The sequence below is a fragment of the Aquila chrysaetos genome, chromosome 13 (genome assembly GCF_900496995.4).
Source record: "Aquila chrysaetos chrysaetos chromosome 13, bAquChr1.4, whole genome shotgun sequence".
Lineage (NCBI taxonomy): Eukaryota > Metazoa > Chordata > Aves > Accipitriformes > Accipitridae > Aquila > Aquila chrysaetos.
Window position 1 is genome coordinate 355,784 of NC_044016.1, and position 22,318 is coordinate 378,101.

At 51.4% G+C, this 22,318-nt stretch overlaps 1 protein-coding gene across 5 annotated transcripts; it reads right to left on the minus strand.

Annotated features, from left to right (window-relative positions):
- Positions 1-54: 54 nt before the first annotated feature.
- Positions 55-22,292, minus strand: KLHDC3 (kelch domain containing 3). 5 transcript variants are annotated; one of them, XM_030036226.2, is made up of 11 exons: positions 22,098-22,292; positions 15,049-15,284; positions 12,503-12,679; positions 10,123-10,238; positions 8,726-8,797; positions 8,286-8,499; positions 7,910-7,996; positions 6,695-6,803; positions 1,400-1,473; positions 919-997; positions 55-699 (listed from the first exon to the last, which is right to left on the minus strand). In XM_030036226.2, the coding sequence occupies exons 2-11, from the start codon at positions 15,200-15,202 to the stop codon at positions 633-635; spliced, it is 1,149 nt and encodes a 382-aa protein (XP_029892086.1). In that variant the 5' UTR covers positions 15,203-15,284; positions 22,098-22,292; the 3' UTR covers positions 55-632. The 5 variants fall into 5 exon arrangements, with proteins under 5 accessions (XP_029892086.1, XP_029892089.1, XP_029892087.1 ...); XM_030036229.2 differs by lacking the exon at positions 22,098-22,292 and adding an exon at positions 21,696-22,008; XM_030036227.2 differs by lacking the exon at positions 22,098-22,292 and adding an exon at positions 20,901-21,032.
- Between the last annotated feature and the right edge of the window lie 26 nt (positions 22,293-22,318).

Sequence of the window (22,318 nt, forward strand, 5' to 3'; positions counted from 1 at the left end):
ACCACCTCTCCCCCCAGTTCACCTGCTAGGACACACAGAGCAGCAGAAACCATCTCTGCCTCAGCATTTATAAAACTCCCCCCAGTTGCTGTTTTACAACAGGAGCTGGGCAGAGAGTCCAGCTAGGCCCAGGCCCCCACATCAGGCTCAGCTTGGGGCTAGGGCCTGCCATCCGGTGCCAGGACGCTGGTCAGCACTGGCGGGTGCAGGCATGAAGGTCCCTGCTCTCTCCAGGCAGCGCAGGAACAGTTCATAGCCCGAGGGCCAAGCCCAGGGCCATGGCTGGTGGTCGGAGTTGATTCAGGCCCTTGGAAAGTGGCTGGGGACCAGGCCAGTACAGCTGCAGCTCCACAGGCAAGGGGAAGGAAGGCAGGAGACGCTGGAGCCATCAGCAAGGAGGGGGGTTCACAGTTGTGCTGCTGGGGCGAGCCAATTTCTTCCCCAGCGGACGGCTCTGCCTGCACACTCGTGCTGCCCAAAGCGTAACAAGGGCAGAGGGAGGCCTGGCTAGGGCAAAACAAACTGAGCTCACATGTTCCTTGCTTGAAAGGGCTAAAAACTCATGCAGGCAGTGGAGCAAGAAGTCAGTGTGTGGAGGGGTGAGGGCAGGGTGGTAGAGGGACAAGCCGGCGTCAGCCCTGGGACGAGACGATGGGGCGGCTGATGGTGCTGTTTGTTGTCATGGCCGAGAGCTCCCATCTGTAACACACCAATGGGATACACTGAGAGAAAGCACGAACACAGTGCCCAGGGCTGGAGCAGCTCCGCTGCACGTCAGCCTCACCTGTGGTTTCCAGCCCAGCCTGCCCTGAAGCTGCACAGTGCCCAAGAGGGCCCCAGGCAGCCCTCAGCCAGGGCTGGAGCACCCCAAGGACAGGGAGCACCCGTGGGGTGACTTCCCGGCAAGGCACGCAGTACCTGATGTCGTGGGGAAGGCAGGACTGGTCCAGGCTGTACTGAATCACTGCTAGCTTACACAGCGTCTTTAGACTGGGGCCTGCGGAAAGAGGGCAGTTAGCCACAGCAGTTCTCATCTGGACACTACGGAGGGGGGGTCCAGGCATCGTGCCACAGGGAACAGAGCAGAGCACCCCAGCCATCCCCTCTGAGGGACAAGGCAGGCATACCAGGGACAGGCTGGAGCAGTTCTCTGTGCTCCCACAAGAAGTCTGTGTGAAGGAGAGCATGAAGAGCCATGAGCCCAGCTCAGGCCTGCAAGCGCAGCTGCATCTCCGGCTGGTCTGCCTTAAGCTATGTACGCCAGCCAGAGGAAGCTGCCTGGCTCTGAGAGGCAGGCACCTGGAGCCATGTAGGACACAGTATGGTGCTTCACAGCAGGGCCTGCTCACAGGGCACCTTGTGGTGAGAGGTACAAGCTGGGCAGGGAGTGCTCACGTACTGAAGTCGAGGATGTAGAGGTCTGAGTGATCCATCAGGTCAAATTCGTCACCCATTCCCTCCTCTGGAGACGGGCTGCAGAAGCAAAGTGTATCAGTCAGTGCCAAAACGCTTGTACACCAGTTACAGTCCCTTGGGTTCCCCAAGGGCTGAGCAAGTCCAGGACTGTTCCTGGCCTGCCTGGCCCATGCAGGAGCCCTCTGATCCCTCCTGTCCTTCTGCTTCCCCCAGCAGCACCCAAAGCCATCGCTCTCCCAGCTCCTCGCAGAACAGGCAGAGCTGCACAGAGCCGGGGGCAGAAACACACACCATCTCCTCTGCAAGCCATAGCAGGGAACAGGGGAGCTGCCACCTTCTCACATACGACCACAATGACTCCATCTGCGAGCCTCCCCCTCACCTCACCTGCCTCTGTTACTTTGCTGCACCACCAAACACAGGTCCCACTCTGCAGGGAACAGCCCTTTTCCCTTGTACGTTGACCAGCCTCTGGCTGGTTTCACACTCCTCCTTCCCCAAATACCTCCCAAACCGCTCTCCAACAACTAAGCAACCCTGCGGCCTCCTCCAGAACTGTGGCACCCACCCTCCGGGCATGAGGAGGGTGCTGGCAAACAGCTGCCTCCAGAGCTAAGGCTTGTTTCAGGGTTCTATTTGCTCAGCAATTTCAGTGGATCCGATCCTCCAAAGAGTTCCACTCAGAGAGGCAAAGCTGAGCCCTGGGACAAGGCTGAGGATGACTCCGAGCAGGCTGGAGAAGGGATATTACAGCAGCTCCTGAAGGCAGGCAGGCAGGCAGGCGTGCTTGCACAAGCATCTGTCCCGCTCTTTGTGTGATAAACAGGCCCCATGGGCTGCTCCACAGCAGGCAGGGCCAGACAGCCTGGCATCACCTGGAGAACCCAGCACACTGTTGGAGACTAACCAGCTTCACAGCAATGCTGTATCATGGAAGGCTGCCCTAGTAACGTGTTAGGAAACACATACAGATCAAACTGCCTAGGCAGGCAGGGGTCAGCCCATCCCTATCTGGCCCCAAACACCGCATGGAGCAGCATGACCCAGTCCACACAGTGTCTTTTTTTTTTTTTTTTTTTTTTTTTTTTTTTTCCCCACAGACCTCAGGCCAGCTTCACCTCGCTGCCAAGGGGAGGCATGCAATGGGAAGCACAAGGATTTGGGAGAACATCACACGGGACCGGCATCTGATCTAGGAAGAATCAGACACCACACAACGGCACAGTACTAAGTCCAAAAAGCTGTGCTGGTGGCCCCGGAGAGGTAAGAGTGATAAGCTGGAGACCCAAGAGGACTTTTTGCAAGGCTCTATAGTTGTGCTGCAAGGCTGCAGATTGTGGGAGCCATGACCTATCTCCAGAGATGGCCACAGCTCCTGAGTAGCTAGTGGCCATCCAAATTTTCTGCAACCTGGAGAAGCAACAAAAGAAGCCATATGCTGCAGGCAACACTGCTGTGCTCTCCCTGCCCACCTCAGCTCTAGCTTTCCAGGGCTCCATGAAACATCTGTAAACTGCCATACGCCATATGTTACTCATGAGTCATGCCATGGAAACCTGTGAGCTGGATTCTCCTGTCTGTAAGCTCTAAGGAGCACTGATGCTGCTGGGGACAGAGGCAACATGCACTGTACCACACTGCCCCAGTACTGTAGTGGGCCAGAGTGTGATAAGCCAAGCTGCTTCCACTGAGGACAATATGGAAGGTGCTTTGCAGAAGTTCAACTTTTTCTACAGAGGAGCGGAGGCAGCAGCAGCAGCAAATAAGCACCTGAAGCAGACACTGAGGTCTTCACCTGGCTTAGTGGCAGCTCTTTCCCTCTTTGTCCGCAATAGCTATATGTACCTGCTGCATTAGCACAAACTCTCCAGCAAAAGCCAACAGCTTAGCAACCTGCAGCCAGGAAAACATCCTATTTTATTAGCTTGCATTCCTCTGATGAGGCCAGCAGCTGGACTGCTTTTAGGTTCTGCTGCGTGAGCTGAAGTTGTGTGCCAAGCACAACAGCACGAAGTTTGAAACAGATTCTGCCCAGCCACACACTGTTCATTGCTCCAGTTCTCACGTGGTTAAAATCTACTGCAATTATTTCTGCATGGCCATTGAGATGTTCTAAGAGAAATGTAGAGAAAGCAGCTAGGAAAGGGCAAGCATAGACATTTCTCAGTCTGACTCAGGAATCACTGTGGGCTCCAGCCACAGCTCCCTGGTTGTGCCAAAATGGGAACGGCATTTCAGAAGGCTAACTGAGCATGTGTCAGGCGTTGATCAGTGCAGCAGTCATTTTAAACCAATCCCAATTTGCTGATACTCCCATCTGACGGTGGTCCTGGAATGCTAGTGAGGAGCTATGACTTCAGGCATTTCTAGGGAATGGACAGCCTCACCTATGGTTTGCTGCCTCCGCGGTCTTGATGGAACAACCAAAGCACCTGAGAGACTGGTCACTGCATCCCCTAGCACAGACAGACCAGCCTGTGCTGGAACAGTAGTGCTTGGACCAGGGGAAAGCACTCCCATAGCTGATGGTTTTGGGGAGAATTTGAAAGAAACGAAAGGTGGTTTAAGTCCTGCTTTGGTCTGTGACAAGGCAATTTAGTGTGTCCTCACTGCTTAGCTGGGACCTCATGCAGTGACTTCTCACCTCAGTGTCACTTGCTTCCCCAGCTATGACCCAATAAGCTTCACATCTCATGGGATATGAGACGGTACCTACCCCCCGCCAGGTTCCCATAAACCCAGCACAAACTGTGGGGCACTGCTCACTACTGGCAGAGAAGACCTGTCGCTGATGGGTCCCATCTGCCCGGATACAGGCAAAAGCCCCTTTAATTCCACCCCTGTGTGTTCACCACGCCACAATCTAATCTCACATCCACGTCACAGGAAACCCTAGACCATCCCTTATCTTTCAAAGGCAAGCCAGCAGGCACCATGTCTGCGGTTTTAATCACCAAACTGCAAAGCAGCTAGGGAAAGCCTGGAGTTCAAGACCAGGAGAGCCGCAACTCCCAGACAGCAGCGTGCAGGGCACCCCTCTCCCAGGCAGAGCCCAGCAAAACTGCTCGTTCCAGCTGCACAGCAATTCAGCGTGTTGGCGAATGCTCTTGAGCCCTGCACCAAGCACCCAGTGAGAGCCCCTACTCCCCCACCAGAGCCAGGCATTTTTAAGCCTTTTCAGGGAAAACGCAGCCTCAAGCCAAACCTGGATCAGCATCTGTTCAGCTAGACTCTGGTTTATAGCATTCCCTCTCCCCCTCGTTCTCCCTTGTGGATGGTCTCTGCATGCTGAAGTGCTGGTGGGTTTGGGAGGAAACCAGACTGGGGCCACAGCTGTGACACAGCTAACAGGAACACCGAGCTTAGTGCTACATGACTTCCCGGTCACTTAAATTGGACACAAGTGACAGGATTGCTGCTTGCCACAGTGAGAGACCACAGCTGGGGCAACCAGGCTCTAGGCAGGACTACAAAAGGCACTACGCATTTGAATGCCACCGGAGCAGGCACCCTGCAGAAGTGGCTCTTGAATAGTCTACAGCGTACGTGAATCCTGTAAGGGAAGGCAGGACACAAAGAGGTTTTGCCTGCCCGTCCCCCAGTGCTGCTGCCTAGCAAGCCGAGCCTGCCGGCTCATCCTCCAAGGAGCCCTGCCGGATCCCCCGCGCTGTGCGCCCCCCCACCCCAGCCCAGGCAGGGGAGCACAGGTCAGGAGGCAGACCACAGGGAGTTCTCCATTACAACGACTTCCTGGAAAACTTCTTATCTCTCCAGGCAGCTCCAGAGTACACCTGATAACTGTTACAGGAAGCGAGCAGAGTTCCCACCCCCGTCTCCCCCTTCCCCAGCCTGCAAGACCCGCCCTCCAGTCCAAGCAGGCTGCATTCCTGGCTGCCAGCAACTCTTCCTATCCCAAATTAGTGCTGATGAACTGGCCTGCATTGGGGTTGAGCCTGGATTAAGGAACAAGTTGAATACCAAAGTTGTTCAGTGGAGAAGACGAGGCACTGCTGCGTTGCCTGGCAGAGGTGGCCCAAACTCCAAAAAGTTGGTGTCAAATTTATTGTGGTTTGCTAGCATTTCCTAGGGCTGCCTAGGTTTAACATCAGAGTTCATTTGCTGCTGTAACACAAATCCACACCGCAGCATCCGAGAGCATCCAAAACTGCCATCAAGCCCTACCAAGCCTTCTACTGTACAGAGCAGCACCCAGTATCTGTTGAGAAGACTGGATAAACTCAGCACCTCTGCACACCTCACCTGCACGAAGCACTCCCTCACACCCACACAGACAACTAAGCACACACCCCCAGCACTCCTGGGGCCTGAAGGCCCTTCACTCCATCGCAGACTGGTACGGTCAGCCCATCAGCAGAACCTGCCCTGCCTTGTCCTCTGCCCCAACTTCTCTTCAGAAGTATTCTCAAAAAGCCACTGCCAGGGTCCCAGACAAATCCCCAAAGCTTTCCAAACCATGTGGAAGGCTGAAAGCATTTCAGATGTCTCTGCGAGGTAGATGCTGGCAAACAGGCCTGTGCTCCAGAGCTGCAATTTGTCATTCCAGACAGCAAAGAGCAAGTCCTGGTGATGGGCCACTTCCTTTCTTTTAGCAGCTGTTAAGGCTCTTGGCCACATCCAGCCACCCTGCACCCTGACAGTATCAATTCCATTGTTTGACAGCTAAATCCTTAACACCAGATCCCTTTTGTGAATGGAAACTTTGCTAAGGAACACTGGCACAGAAGGGAACGTTGCCTTGTTGTGTCTGTGGGCTCCTCAAACAGCTCCCAGCTGAGCAGACATCCCACTGCAGCTTGGCAGGCACCACACTTGCCAATGAAAGAAAGAAACTTTGGTGGGAGAAGCAGGGCAGCATGTAGGGGAAGATAAGTCAGTCTGAGGTCTGCTACAGCACAGCAGACCAAGGTATTTGTCCTTCTGATGGCAGGATCTCCTCCCTGCTCCCCATGACCTCTTTCACAGAAAGCTTGACCACTGCACAACCCCTCCTGAACAGCATGTTACATACTTCTGCCTCTACTTGTACAAGAAGGCTTGTCACCAGGTGCTTTACAAGCTTACATGTCCACTTCAACCTCCTCCTCGGCCTTTTTCCAGAGGAGCCCTGATCTTCATCATTTCTTACACTTGTAAGGTAGGTGGACAGTTGCCATGTGCCTCTGAAGTGCATCTGACTACAGCATGGGGCAGAGCGTGGAGGGACTCTGTGCTGAAGGGAGTGGCAAACCCTCTCACAGAGCCACCCCACGCAACTCACCTGGTGCCTCCAAAGAGAATGATTTTGTCCCCTACTCTGCAGCAGCACTGCCGGCGTCGAGGACACGGGCCTTTCCCCTTGGGCTCAATCTTCCTCCAAGAAAGAGAAACTAAGGGGCGGAAAAGAGTGCACCAGCTTGTCACAAGAGTCTGGCCAAGACGCACTGCCCCACAGACACCAACTAGCCAACATCCACCCTCCCTGTCGACCTCCTCTTCTTGCTAGTGGCAAAACGGTGTACTTCTATGAGGTTGTTACTGAAGTGACGCTCAGATGCCAGGCACAGCCCTGGAGCTCTGCCTGCTGAGATGGGAGTTGCAGGTCAGACATCACAGGGAGCTGTGCAGGGCAGAGCTCCAGGAGCAGGCAGGCAGGCAGGCTCCTTTCCCCAGCACCCTGCTGCGGTCCGGATCTGGAGGGAGACCCAGGAACCAGCTCCATCTGCTGGCAGCCACTGTGAACGCAGACCGTCCTCGCAGAGTGGAGACTGCTGGGACAGCTTGATGGTGGGAAAGGAGCATAGGGGAACTGAACCAGGAGAAGACAGCAGCCTTTGTCCTTGCTGGTCTCTGTGGCGAGGATGCTGGGGGGTGATTAATCACTAATGCACAGCACTGAAACCTTCAGGAGCTCTCACACTAGCTCACAGATCAGCTTGGGGAGCAGCAAGTTGGCTGCTCTCAGGTAACTTTACTATGCAAGGCAATTAGCAAACAAAAATCAGTCTAATGGACTGCAAAAAGTGCCTGAGGACCCCAAAGCAGCTCACAGTTGACTGATATTCAGGGTACCAGCTGAAGAACCACCCCTTCTGCTGCACAGTTTGATCTGGTACCAAGAGAGCGTGATCCTGCAGCTTAAGTTGAGTGGTTTCCCCAGCTATGGTCTCTAGCTCCCCTAAGCCCATTGCTTCCCCATATCTTCTTTTCTACCAACCCTTCTGCATATTTAAGAACTAGACAAAGTTTTGCCAATCACCCTTTGATTAGCTGGGTCTTTCAGCAATACTTTCTTTCCCACTTTCTAACTGAAATTTGGAGACAGTCTGAGGAGGAACAGGGGTCCCAAGCACAGTAGCAAGTTCTTATCAATGCTGTCAGAGGGCCATTTCCCCCCAGGCAGGCTCCTAGCCCTTGGAAAGCATGTCCATCTGAGCACTCAACACACTTGAGGGCCTTGAGCACTATCACTGCAACAAGTTAAAAGCATAAATACCTGGATTGAATTTCCAGAGGTCATGGAAGTGTCTGTTCAGGCGTGCGTTGTAGCCACCAAATACATACAGCTCCCCATTGTAGCTGACTGTGGGGAGTAAGCATAGACATCAGTGTGCCACCCAAGGTAAAGCCCAGCAGGTCCCTGTCCCAACATCAAACACAAAGCAAAGCGTGCTGGTTATCCACCTTCGCTTACATCACCTTCACGTTCAGGGCTACATGCAAGGCTTTTTGGTGGGCAGCAGCTTTCCACAGAAGCCAGGCCCTGTGCACCCTTACTAACCCACATCTCCACCCAGCAGACCAGACACCCCTTCTGAGGCAGGCAGAAATTTCCTTCCACTGTCCTCCTCTCTCAGCAGACCCACACTCACATGCTGAATGGCTCCGCCGGCCTTCAGGAAGCACTGGAGTTGGAGGGGAGTCCAGCCAGGAGTTTGTTTCTGTATCAAATACTTTAATGCGGTTACAGTAGATCTCATTGTTGGAGTGGAATGGCCCAAAACGATCAGCTCTGCCACCAAATACGTACATCTTTGTTCCAATGATGGTAGCTGAATGGAAGTCTCTCCAGCGAGCTGGCGTACCCTGCAGGGACAGAATAAAACAGAACAAGAGAAAGAATGCAGATTACCCAGGGAGATGATGCAGCTTGATGGGGAAGTTGGGGTGGCTGCCTTCTCCTGGAGAACTTCCCCTCCTGTAGATCCCAGCCACACCAGACAGAAGGTGGGAGACGGGTGTGGGCAGCTACCCCAGAGAATAGCAGATACGAGACTTCCTCCACAAACCAGAGTGAAAAGCAAACACTGACCTTGGCAGAGATTAAGGTCCACATCATGTTTGTGGTGTCCAATTTATGGATATCGTTTGAAAAGCAGTCAGCCTGGAAGACAGCAGGGCAGCCTGGTCACAAGCCTGGTCACATCTGGCCCCAGGAAGGACACTGTCCTAAAAGACACGGTGCTTGCTCCAAAATGTCAAGGTAGACAGCACACCTATCACTTAACAAGAGGAAGGCAAAGCCCATTTCTCCTCAAAGGTGTCTTGTCTTTTCCTGCAGCTTTCCCATTTATTTAGTGCTCAGTTCCTCCCCCTCAAGGCTGTTCGGCCCACAATAATGTATATTCACAGCAGAACCCTGCCTCCACTCCATGCAGCGACAGAAGAAAGGGGCACTAATGGGACAGTCAAACTGGCTCTGCTAAAGCCACCTGATGAGAGGTAGAAGCTAAGATTACTTCTAGGAAGTTAAACATCCAGGAGCAAATACACTCGGGTTTCTGAGGATCCTACAAAACTCGTCTGCAGCTAGCTGTCTGGAAGAGCCTGCATTCACATGAACAGCACGGACTCCTACTCCTCCAGGCAGGGGAGACAGCAGCAAGACAGCTAGAGGCTTGCTTTGTCTTGGTTAAAAACAAGCCACATTTTAACTCCTCCTGCTGCTATAATCAAGATCATGGATTTGGCATGCTATTGTCCTCAGAAGAGGGGGAATAACCCAGGGACTGCTGTAATAGAGCCCCAGCTTTCTTCCAAATAAACAGATGTGACTTTGCACAGCTTTTCTGGAGCCTGTTAATAGGCTGAAATGATATTTACCCAGTTCTTAAGGTCAGAGCATAAGGATTTGCTCAAAGGAGCATTAGGCACACTGACAACTAGTGCAGGATGACCTTCAGCTCAAGGTATTCTTAATGGGAGGGCAAGCAAGTGCCTGCTGGAGGGGATCAGCAAGATGTGAGAGCGGGTACAGAATACAGGGAACATGCACCGGATTAGGACGAAACCTCACAGCAACACCACAGACATTGGAAAGTGATTTTTCTGGCTCATTTCTCAGCCAAATTAAAATAAATGTAGATCAATATATATTTATTTAAAATGCTATGTATTTATCTAGCTAAATTTGGCTGAGCAATGAGCCAGAAAAAAATATTTATATACATAAAAATATTTATATTTTTACCTCTATATATGTTTTGGGGAAGAAAAAAAATACCCACCATTTTTTTAGGCCTACTTTCCCAACCATCTTCTCTGCAAAACAAAGAGCATACCCTGGGTAATTAATAACTTTGCTGAGTTATAAAATGAAAGCAACTATGGATACAAATATGCCCCTGTATCCTGCCTCTACCGATGTCCTGGGTAGGAGCACCCTCTTTCCCAAGGGATCGCCAAATAACAGTTACAGAGACTACTCACCAGCTGTTCATAGCCTCCAAAGATAAACATGCTCTTTCCCAGGACACAAGCCGAATGCCCATCTCTCGCCCCTGGGACCATTCCAGACACCTTTGGCGTGAACCACTTGTGCGTGTCTGAAACAAAACAGAAGGCAACGCTAAGAAAATACAGTAGATGTTGGGATGGGATAGCTCTTTGCTACTGTTCTTCATTTCTAAGACAGAAATCCTTGTCTCACACACAGCACCTCCTTCTCTGCAGAGGCTGCAAGCTTCTTCAGGCAAGGCTACCTGCCTGAGCCTCCACACAGGGGCACGGTGACAGAGGTCTCAGCTCCTGGGCACGGCCGCTGACTCTGCCCGACCTGACAAACAGCTCACGTTTGAAGTGCGTGTAGTACAGCACTGCTTCAGCAATGTTATTTTTATTGAATCTCTTGCAAAGCCTACTTGCGAGTCACTTATCAACTCTGCATTTACAGTTTCAATTACAATGAAGCAGTGATGCTAAGTGGCTCAACTGACCTCACGGCATGGAGATGCTGACTGACTGAGGAAAAACAGCTCTTGAATCCAGGCAGAATCACTTAACTACAAGCTTACCATGTCAACAGAGCTACTGTGCACATCCCCACCTCTGCAGCGCAGCTCTCCCTATCTTATCTGCTCCTCTTGTTACATTCTCATCCCCTTTTCAAGGGGAGCCTTCCTCACACTCCACCCTTCATGGTTCTCTTCACACTGCTGCCCGTGAGCCTGCACCAGCCAGATTCAGCCCCTTAGTCCGCACGCTCCAGGGGTTGGCTTGATTTAGGGGAGGACTAAATCCAGCCAGAGATGTTCTCCGTGCCAGGGCAACATGGAGCCAAGCCAGCGACTCACTGCCAAGCACAAACAGGCACCTGTCCCAAGAGCCCAGAGAGGCACACATAAGCCTTGAGGCAGCAGGAGACATTCCCACCACCCTTCCTAACTGCTGTGAGCTGCCAAGAGCAGTGCTTATTTCAGCAAGTGGTAACATTGGAACCAAAGCAACATTCTTCACAAGGATAACTTCTCTGAACTTGGCCTGAGGCCACAGCTATCCACCTAGGCTCCAGCTGGAACCACACAAAGGGTCTTGCAAGGTCAACAGAATTCCTGGGCAGCCTCTAGTGAGAAAGCTGCAGCAGCTATCGAGTTCCTTTCCTTCATGGGGCTGCTTCCAAGCCCAGTCACACGGCAGCAGCAAGAGCTCACCCAAGCACAACACGTCAAATTAGAGATGGAAGAGACCTTGACTTACGATCTGCTCGGCACCCCAGGGGACAAAATTGCACCCAGCCAAGACTTTATCCAGCTTGATGCGACTCCTACAGTGGAACTTATACCACGGACACGGGATTACAACTGCCAGCCTCACTTTCCAGGACTGACAGGGAACAGGCACAGCGTGTACAGACAGCTGCAGAGGGTTCGGACCAGGACTGAAGTCTGGCCTTTCCGTTAATTTTCACTTAATGCTAAAGCGCTGGAGTTGGCAGGGAGACCAGGCAGCTCCCACTATGAGGCCTCTGCATAGGCAGAGGTTTACTGGTGGCTTCCCAGCTGCATATGTCAGGGGAAGGGGGAAATCCTGTGCCCAGAGAGCAGCTTCAAGCCGCAAGACTTTTCCTGGCAAAGCAGGGAACCCACGACCAAGTACCAGAGCAAGCAGTTTCCTTGCAAGTCCAGCAAGCCAGTCACTAGTCAGTATTTAGATGGACTTGCCTCCAGAATCCAGATGTACTCCCTTCCTTTCCTGACACTCCTTTCCACCCAGTTCCTGATGGTGCCTGTTCTCCCCAGGTGTGCCAGCAGCACTATGGAGAAGCCAACCAAAAGGCTCAAGGAGTTTATCTTTTGGGTCTATCTAACTTGACTCATGCCTTCCCTTATTTTGCCATCCTGTCCCTGACAACTTCTGTGTTTTATTCCTCACTCTCACGCTTTCAGAAAGAAGGACCACCCTGGAGAGGAAGCACAATCCTCTAGCCCCTTCTTGCTGCAACCTTCAGCCACAGTTAAGGAATAATATATCACACAGAGAGAATGCTTCAGTTGCAGTTACTATCAGAGAGAGCACACAAAGCTGATAGAAAAACGGAAACCCATTTAACTATTAGACAAATTCAGTAATCCCTGTTCAAAGGCTTTTACACAGAGTCAAGTGTGCAGACACACTGGCCACCCTGCTCCCCTTCTAAACCTGCTGAAACAGCCAGCGACACCAATTCCCCATTTGCACTGTTTCCTCCAGACTGTCACTTTGTAGAGAGACTGAGGGACAGGAAAACAAGTTGGGGAGCAGCGTGGTGGGGCAGAGAGAAGGTCTCATCAAGAGCAGTTGTAACAAGGAAGAGTGAGAAGCTGGAACTTACTGACATCAAAGGCATAGAGCACGTTGCAGGCTCCCTCAGTGTCATTGCGACCACCCCATATGTAGACGGTGTCATCTATGAGCACTGCTGAGTGCCCATACCTCATATAGGGCACCTCTCTCACGTGGTCTCGGCTGTTTGTCCACACTGGAGGCAGCTTGATCCAGCGCAGAGACACTGAAAGCACAAGTTTGAGCCCATGTCAAATGCTAAGCCCGCTACACATGCTCACAGGTCACAACGCATCCTGCATGGTGCTTTTTTCCCCACTACGACAAGGTGCAGAGGCAGTCTAGTAAGCAAGACAAAGCTGTGTCTGACCCTGAGTAGTAGCTAGTTAATGAACATGGAAGCACAGTTCTCCACAGTTTTCCCCTGTCACAGGAGAGACTAGAGGAAGCACGGGAGGACCAGAGGACTCTGGACAGAAATAGGTTCCATTCTGCATCAATTACACTGAAGAGGTTTCCACTCTGGCTCATCAGAGACTGTGAATGAAGGCACAGCACACACATACATACACACACAAAAAAAAAATAGGGAAAGGAAAAAGAAAAAGTGCAGAGGTGATAATGAATGCAGACACTACTTCAGGCTAATGACATTTTTAAAGAGACTCAAAGCTGGAAAGAATGGGCAGCACAGGAATAATTCACTGCAGCAACATTCAAGGGAACACACCTGAAGGCATTATTTGGACTTGCAGTAGTACAGTTTAAGTAAAGCAACACAGCAGCTTTGTCGGAACAGGTTTTGTTTGCTTTTGTTTAGTTTTTTAAGCTTTAGATGAGGCAGCTGTCTTTCTCCTTTACTCCCATCCATACCCGAGTTCTCCCTGCTAACCTTGTGTTACTAATAGAAGTTCCTTGTGATTACAGGTTCTCCTTCCTGGCAGCCTGTATGTCACGTTCAGCAGTAGCCAGAGCAGTCAACAGGTATTACAGAGTTTAATGACAGCGCAAGAGTCACAGCGAGGGTTACATGGCTGTTACGCAACAGCAACCAGACACCCTCCCTCTACCACACATACAGCCTCCAGTTCTGTTTACAATGTGGAGATAACATGAAATATAGCAGAAAACAGTCTGCAGTTCCCCTGAAATACTAACATAGGGAAAGGGTCAGGCATCTTAAAAGGTGAGCATCTACCCCAGAGGCAGAAAGAGCACTGAGGAAGCACAGCCAATGCTAAAGTCAAGCTAGACGGGATGTTTCCTACCTAAAACACAGTCTTTTGCTTTGGAAGATTGAAAGAGATCATTCAAAATCTGGTATCTTGGCTTTAGCACTGGAACCTGGCAATGCTAACTGAGCAAGGGCTTGGGAAGCCAGCGTCACCTCCCACGTGGTGGCAGCAGCATCATGACACTAATATTTGGGAGTGGCAAGAAGGGTAGACAACACAAGAGCATTCCTTTGGGCACGGTAATTATGCTTCCATCATAAAAGCAGTGCTCTGCCGGCACATATTACAAGTACAACGTTCAAGTGTCTTGAGCATGAGTGCCCAGTCTCTCTGGATAGAGATGAATGTCTTTGTTCACAAGGTCCCGAGCTACACTCCCCTCTACACTGTGAGCAGGTCACCTTGGCAGCCCAATGCCTTTATCCACTACTGTACAAGTCAGTCTTCTCCGCAGTCAGACTCAGAGAAGTGAATTTACTGCATCGTACAGACAAACTAGTTTTATCTACATGCCATGTGCGTGTTAAGAGAGTGTTCAGCATGCTGTCCAGTCTGCAAAACTGGTCATTGGTTCTCTGGTCTTGTCTCTGTTCAGCTGAACCCATCCAAGCACCCGTGCAGTTTTTCAACCACCTGCCTAATTATAAGGAAATACTTCATGGACCAGCTCAGTAATGTCTTCAGTTCAAAGAGCACTGAATCAAGAAATACAGCCTCTCCCAGCACAGTCATGGCTCCAACTCAGACTCCTGACAGATGCAGGCTACCCTACACAAATGGCTCCAGCTCCAGACGCTTTTCTAAGCCACGTTGTGAACTTGCATGATAGCTGCTGCCAAAACGGGAAGGCCTCCATCCCAGCCACATGCCCCTACCGACTCCATCATGCTGGCAGTGGTTGTCAGCTGCCCCCCCAGGGAAACAGCTCAGGAGTCTAAACCTGGAGACTTAACTGAGTGCACCGGCTCCCACCCTACCCCCTCCAAGCTAGGGGCAGCTGAGCATGGCCAGGCTGCAAACTGGATGGGGAATCTGAGCCAGGTAAACATCGCCTCTTTGCACCTAGTTGAGTTAGTGTTCATGGAGAACAAGGACAAAACAAGCCATTGGCTGTGTGGTTACTTCTAGTGAGTCCTTATTCTAGCCATCTACTGAACTACAGCCCCTCTGCACCCTGCCCCTGAAGCTGAAAATACAGGGCTGCATAAGGGAAGAGGCTCCCATCTACACCAATAACTTTTTTGGAAATTAGAGTCAGACAGCATGTTATGGAGTGTAACGTGTTAAGCAGCACTGGGCAAGAAAACTAATAACCAAGCCCAGCAAACCACTCCTTCGAGCACCACAAGGACATATTTACCTGCATTAAAAACATGGACGTCAATCTGCCGCAGAGTCTCATAGTCTTCTCCAGAACAATATCCGCCAAAGGAATAGACCTTGTGCCCGACAGCCACGGCCGCGTGGTTCACCCTCCGTGGCCCACCTTCCAAGTGCACTGCCCACCGTAGCATTCCTCCCTGCAAGCCAGGCAGTCTTCAGGGCCCCCAGTGCCACAGCCGCATGCTTCCTGGGCCACCACGATGTCACCTGGCTCTGTAACAGAGAAAGAATGCTAAAATAACACGATCCATTCTGCAGGTCTTCCTGTCTTCCTTGAATTCCAACTACAAAGGTCACATTGCTCTATCCTTACTCATCTGCCTCCCAGCTGGAGACGGTTTTACTCTCCGCTTGAGAAGGAGACACAAGGCAGGTACCGTAACCTGAGCAAGGCTCGGAAGAGCAAGCAGAGATGCCCTCGCATACAAAAAAACCTCAGCGTGGCCGCACAGGCAGCCCAAGCCAAGCACCTTTGGCGAAGGCAGCCGAGTGCTGCGTGCCCGGCCGTGCCTTGGTCATGTACGCATCATGTACACACCAGAACAATTTGTCCGCATGAATGAAAACACACAGCGAGAGCCAACTGTGAAGGTGAAAAGAACAGAGCCAGAGGGAAGAGAGCGTGCTCTTTGGATCAGTTGTGAGAAACAGCAGAGGAAAAATATTAAAAAAAAAAAAAAAAAAAAACAAACAAAAAACCATGCAACAAAAAAACCCCAAAGAACGATCCCCACATAAAGCAACCAACTCCCCGATATGGGGGTGGACTACAACACTAGCATTTGGACTCATTGATTGGAGCACTAGGGTCCAGCTTTATTAAACATGAGAGAACAGAGACCCCCTAGTCTGGGGAGAAAGCTCTTTTCTAATGATCAGAATAAGGCCTTTTTCTCCCGCAGCAAATCCAGGCATAACTACGAAAATTTTGTAACATCATATCTCAGTTAAGAAACTGATATGTTTCACACTTCAAACAGATGGCTCAGATCAGCTCTCAGAGAAGTCACCGCAGCTGATTTTTGCAGAAATTCTCCTATGGATCTAATGATCTGGAGCACAGTCCTGCCCGGGTGCTTCTGAAAAAGCAGGCCAGTTCAATTCTTTAACAGTTTTCCCCCAGCTGAAAAACAGCCATTAGAAGAGACGTCAGTGTTTCAGACAGCCTAACGAAAATTCTCTTTTTTATTGCTTGGTTCTAGCTTCTTGGAAGATGCAGCCAGCACACTCCCACCCCACACCCAGTTTTAGCGTTTGCAGAACACAAAGAAATTTGCGGATGCCTTAGAACAAGGACTAAAATTCCTACGCATTTTCTCTGTCCCTTTTCTTTTTGGAAAGTAGTGAGTTTTTTCACAAGGAGAACTTTCCTCCTGCGTTAAGTTTCTGAAGTAGCTGGAGAGCAGCAGGAAGGGGCAACACCATGCTGCTTTGCTCCATTTGGCCTCCCCCAGCCCTTCAGCCAAGCAGAACCACCACTCACAACCAGGCACCTGTACGGCCCACCAGCACCCTGAGCAGTGCAGCATTTGACCCACCTGCACGCTCCCATTTTATCCCCACCTGGGGAAAGAGTCAGAGATGCCACCCAACAGGGACCTCCTGGCATGGAACAGAGCTCAGGCTTCCAGCTCCAGCCATGCATACTACAGACAGTTCAAAAGCATCCAGAAAGCAGTCGCCTCATTCCAGAACTCCTAAACCTCAGCAAAATTTGAGTAATTTCTTTTTAAAGTTATTTCTTTTTCAAGTTGCTCCCAAAAGAGACTGGCAGCCAGAGCATGCTCTATACCTGAATGTTACAGCAACAGGACACGTGCAAAGTCTGAACAGAGAGCACCCTGCAGTCTTACTTGTAACAGATGAGCGCAGACCAAGGAGTCCCTCCTGCAAAGCTGCTTCGTCCTGCGGCAACCGCTGTAACCTAAATTGCAGTCAGCAACCCAGAAAGTCACAGCAAGCTTTTCTCCAGCACTGCTGCTCCAGGAGGACCCAGAAACAGTCCCCCTCTGCTACAGACCATGCTTCGCTGTGTGCCTGGGACCACTCCAAATTCAGATCTAGCAGGTTTGGGTTTTGTTTTTTAAATTACTCTATTTTTTTTTTTTTTAAAGCCAGGCAGCAGCTCTTGTATAAGTCCTCTGCAAAGCTACAGAATAGATGGGTTTCCATGGAGACCACCAAAGTCACCTTTCAGGCTATTTTGAAGGCTTCACATATCTAAATGTGTTTCCTGCCTCAGTCATGAGTTATCATTGAAAAAATCTAACCGATACTTTCCTCAAAATCACTTCTTGGTTAAGTGATTCTGTAAGAGACTCCTCAAGGAGATTAACTGGACTTTATCACCAGTGCCAATGTTTTCAACACCCTTCAGACTGAGCCCAATCCTGGAAGATTAAGAGGATGAATCTTACTTCCAAGTTCTCCACTTGGTTCCTTCTGGGCTAGAGGAGCACAGCAGCCTGGCGTGGCAGGCAGGCATCGTACCAAGCTGCTTGCTTGCCTTTTTTTGCCAGAAAGGCTGGGAAAACTCTTCTTCACCCTTGGGAGTTCACTTGAGCTGTGTGCCGAGGAGCACGCTGCTGCCAGAGCAGGACACTGGTCCTTTCACTCCAACAGGAGCTGGCTACCCTGCCTGAACAGTCTTATAATTAAGATTAGTCATAGGAACGCAGGAAACGAAGGCTGCACATCCCAAGAAGTTAATCTGGTCAATGGAGAGGCATCAGCTCAAGGCCCAGCTGTTCACACTGCAGGAAGGGATGCTGATGTTGTAGCAACAAGGTTGCAGTGGTGTTTCCTACAATTACTATTACTGGGAAAGGTTTTTCCAGCCATCAGCCCATCCCAGGAGGCAGGCGGCTGTACACAGGCCCCGGCGTGGTGGTGGATGTGATGGGGTTGAAGTGGGCTGCACTTCGTCTTGGCTCAGGACAGGGATACCCCTTCAGAGCAAACAGAAAGCTTAGCTAGCACAGCCTCATGCTGCCACTCGTCAGGCCCTGGGCACGCAGAAACACTCATTCGCCTTACAAGAAGAAGACAATCAGAAGCGTGAAGCAATCCTTACAGGATTGTATATTAAAAGGCCAAGGAAAACACAGGATTTAACAAGCTGCCAGGGTTTTTCCAAACCCGAGTGCTCTTCCCCAGACTGTAATAAAAACGTCCAGCCGGACTCCATCTTCCTCTTCTGGCCTTCCACTGGCCACAACCCTACTCCGAAACCGTCGCAACATCTTCCTACCTTTGCCAAGCGCTTGTTCTCCTCTTTTCGGCCATGCACAGGTCCCCTCCCCATCTCCTGAGGACCCCCACTCCTCCCCCATGCTTTCTGCATCCAGCTCCAGTCTCTCTCCTCTCCTGCCTTTTTCGGAAATCGTTTCATTAGAGCAGTTTTCTGTCCCGAAGTCAATTTTCCTCCTGCAATTTCTCTCTCTGCGCTATCTAGAAATATGAGTTAAATGCATTTTTTTTGAGAAAAAGTTATTTTCTGTCCTACAACTATGCACGCTGTTAAGTTCCACTTCAGGTTTTGATACAGATATGAAACAATTGATATGAATTGATATGATAATTGATATGAAACAATTTCCTACCAACTTCCCCCAAATGTACAATATTAAGTTATGCAAAATACATTCTGTGATTTCTCATTTAGGACACCAGCAACAGGGATGTAGGCTGTAAAACACAGAAATATTGATACGATGGAGGCAAATGGTACCAGAGAACTGGGAGGGCGCTGGCTGCAGGAGGCGGTACACATCCCATCTCAGGCAAACCAAGTGCTTTTTCACTCTGCACCGCAAACCAAAGGGACAGTTAGTGACACTAACATTCATCACGGATTAGAGGAAGGGCTTCCACACCACAGAAAAGTTAAGCTCGAATCGTTTAAATCACAGAAGCTATTGCTACTGCCAAAAGCCAGCAGGGTAAGAGGAGGGTTGCCTTCTACATGGATTCATGCAGACAGCTAAGCGTGTGTCCCTTTTCTGGATCCTGCTGAGCCACCCCTCTCCTCCCCAGAGCTGCACCTCTTTTAGAGCAGCCTCTGCAGTTCATCTGCGCCCACAGCAGAAGCTGGTTGAAGGTCTGAGGAATCTCCTTTGACTGATTCAGCATGCCCAGCTGGAATTGTGCCCCAGCGTCCCCAGGAACTATGACCGTGTACTTACAGGGGGACCAAAAAGCTCCATCAGCACGTTTCTTATATGGCGAGAGGAGAGATTTTCTAGATGAAGCAAAACCAAAGAAACTGCACTCCCACATGCTCCGTTAGCTCGGCATATGCTCGCTCACCTTAGATCAGGAAGCTCTGGCTGCCTCTTTTCCCCAATCTCAGCTCAGAGAAGCGACACGCTGAGCATCCTGACCACACGCACACATGCACTCACTCGGGGTCTCCTTCACAGAAGGGCACACGTGCTTCTATTCAAGCCACCGCTTGCTTTCACTGATGCACATGTGAACTCCCCACTTCACCTCTCCAAAAACTAATAGATCTTTTCATTTCATTTTGCACTCACACAGGCAGCAATCATGCAATCTTCACAATTCCCCATTTCCCTGGTCTGGCATAATCTATCCAGAGTTACAGTCAAGCGCAGAGAAAGCAGAGAAATTTGGGTTGAAACCCTGGTACGTCCTGGCAATTAATTGCCAGGAATAAGAACGTTTCTAAAAATCAGGTTACACTTCATCTACTGTTGAAGTACCTGATGCTGATGATGCTGGAAATTAAGTGAGCACAGCAATGAGTTGTTCCTATGCCACTAATCACAGGGAGGCTAAAATTAAAAGGTGCTCAAAATAACCTGCTGTGGACCCACAGCAATGCCTGAAGCCCTCCACCGACTGTGCACAGCACCGCAAGCCCAGGTACACACTTCCAGAGCAGAGCAAGTGGTGCAACAATAGCCGTGGGGTGATTGCAGACTGGGTCTGTTGCTGCAGTCAGGCGTCACACCTGCCCACAAGTGGAAGCTCACAAGTCTATTAGCTGAGAAATAGCTATGGACGTCCTTCGACACCTCCCTTGCTCTTCGTCAGCGCTGACATCCAGCAAAGAGAGCGCAGCAATTCACCCAGGGCATTTCACTGCTAAGCAAGGGAACAACCAGATTTTAAGTCAGCTCTGCGTTCTTTGAATACAGTACCTATAGACAACACTCCCAAATCTCTAGTTCTGCTGTTGTCTGAAGATGCATGTAATGCCTGAAACAACCTTCATCCTAACCGCCCCAGCTTATACCTAACTAGGGTCTACCAGCACAGCATACAGCCATCTGAGATCACCAGAAAAATCACTCGATAATTTCTCACTAGCATACCTTCCAAAACTCTTGTGATGACTTGAGCAAAGTGCCATAGATGGGGGGGGGGGGGGGGGGGGGGGGGAGTAATCATGGGTTTTAGTCAGATTTTTCAGCTGTTTGTTCTATTGGCTTTCGACTTTCTATTTTCTATTTTCAGAAATAATTTTTCAGAAATTACGAGATGGAAAGCCACTGACCATCTCCAAGTACAACAGCCAGATGATAAACTTAGAACAAAAATATATATCCTTGGATCCACTTCTTCGTGCAAAGAGTGTTCCCTGGGCTACCTCATTCCTCTACGCACACAGAGAAACCTAGAGCCATTTCTGAAAGCTGCTCAGATTTGCCTTGCTGCAGTCAATTCACCCAGCAAGGGGGAGAAACCCAGCAGAAAGTGGCCCGGATTTTCAAGGGCTCACTCGGTCACCCCCAGAATTACAGCACCACCCCAAGCACAGCAGCCTACTGCCCCTGCAAAGTCGCTCCAGAGAGCAAATCCTACCGTGCGGCTGCCTCGGTCCCGTCTCCCAAAAGATGCCAGCCACAAGGTTTAGTAACACTTAAAATAGTCCAGCCAGCTCACAGCAGTCCATATAGACGGTTCTATTTCAAGCACATCCAACTTACTGTTAGAGATAGCATGAGAACAACCCGCTTTCTTCACTCATGCTTGACATTTATGTGATGCTTTGACTATTTATGCTAAGGCAGTGTGAAATTGCAAGCTTGCACATTCAGCAGCTCGGACACTGGCAACGCAATCCCAGCACCAGTAAACTAGACGGTGCTAGAACAGCCCCTGAGCTCGTTAACCGAGACCGATCTGGAAGCTCGTGTTAGACACGGGAATCGCAGACCACGCCACTCGGGCAGAAATTTATTGCAGTCTCCCTCCCTGCAGACAGCTGCGCTGCCTCCTTATTTTTGCCCAAATATTTTGCCCGCCGCTGACTGACTTTTGCCCAAAGCTCGGCGGACATCCCGCACCTTGCCCCCGAAATTCTCCCTTTGCCTCCCGAACCTCACCACCGCTTCCCAAGGGAGAGCTTCGGGGAGATTCCTTGACCCTCCTCTCCCTCCCCGGGAATTTCTCTCGGCCTCTGGCTGCTGTCGAGCCCCTTCTGCCCTGCCAGCCCTTGGGAGCGAGCGGGCCGAGGAAAGCCGAGCTCACAGCTAACGTGGCATTTCTCGCTTCGCCCAAAACCCCGCCGTTTGCCCTCGCTCCGTCCCCGTTCTTACACCGACACCGGCACCCTCCAGGCAGAGAGCTTCACCGAGCCGGCCCGACGGTGCTCACCGGTGCCGGTCGGTTGCTCTCTGCCCTGGTACACGGGGACCGGGGTGGGGGGGAGAGAAGGACCCCGGCGTGAGGCGGCCGAGCCTGGAGAGGAGGGGGCAAGGGCGAACGGCTCGTAACCGCACAAGCCCCCGGCGAGGCGGGATGGAGGGAGGAGGCCCGGCGGCGGTTACGCCAAGGCGGGGAGCAGGAGGGCAGACCCCGGCCGGCAGCCGCCAGCCCCCCCCCCGGGGCCCCTCTTCAGGGCCACCCCTCGCCTCACGACCGCCGCCCGAGGGGCCCTGCCTGCCCGCCCGCCCGCCCACCGGGGCCCGTTCCCCGTGGAAGGGGCTCGACGGTAGCTCCGGGACCCCCGTTCACCAGCTCCCCGACGGTCGGTCCCTCTCAGCCTCAACCCCGTACCTGGCGGCGGGAAGACAATCCGACAAAACCTCGCTCCCGCAGCCGCTCCCTGGGACTTGTAGTCCGTTGGACGGCGGTCGCCCTCCCGCGCTCGAGGCGGTAACGGCCCCACCGGGCCCCTCCGAGGGCGCCAGGGCCCACCCCCCCCCCCCCCGCGTCGGGGGGGGGTACGTTCCGTGCCCTACCCTACCCCACCCTGCCGGCCGGGCACGATATGGCGG

What these genes read in the sequence shown, in the direction of transcription:
- KLHDC3 (XM_030036226.2), bottom strand. Translation starts at nt 15,202, where the DNA reads ATGCTACGGTGGGCAGTGCACTTGGAAGGTGGGCCACGGAGGGTGAAC. An exon ending in GGACCTTAATCTCTGCCAAG is followed by an intron (nt 8,500 to 8,725) that starts GTCAGTGTTTGC and finishes CTGTCCCTGCAG; the next exon opens with GGTACGCCAGCTCGCTGGAG. An exon ending in CCTCTGGAAATTCAATCCAG is followed by an intron (nt 6,804 to 7,909) that starts GTATTTATGCTT and finishes TCCGCCCCTTAG; the next exon opens with TTTCTCTTTCTTGGAGGAAG.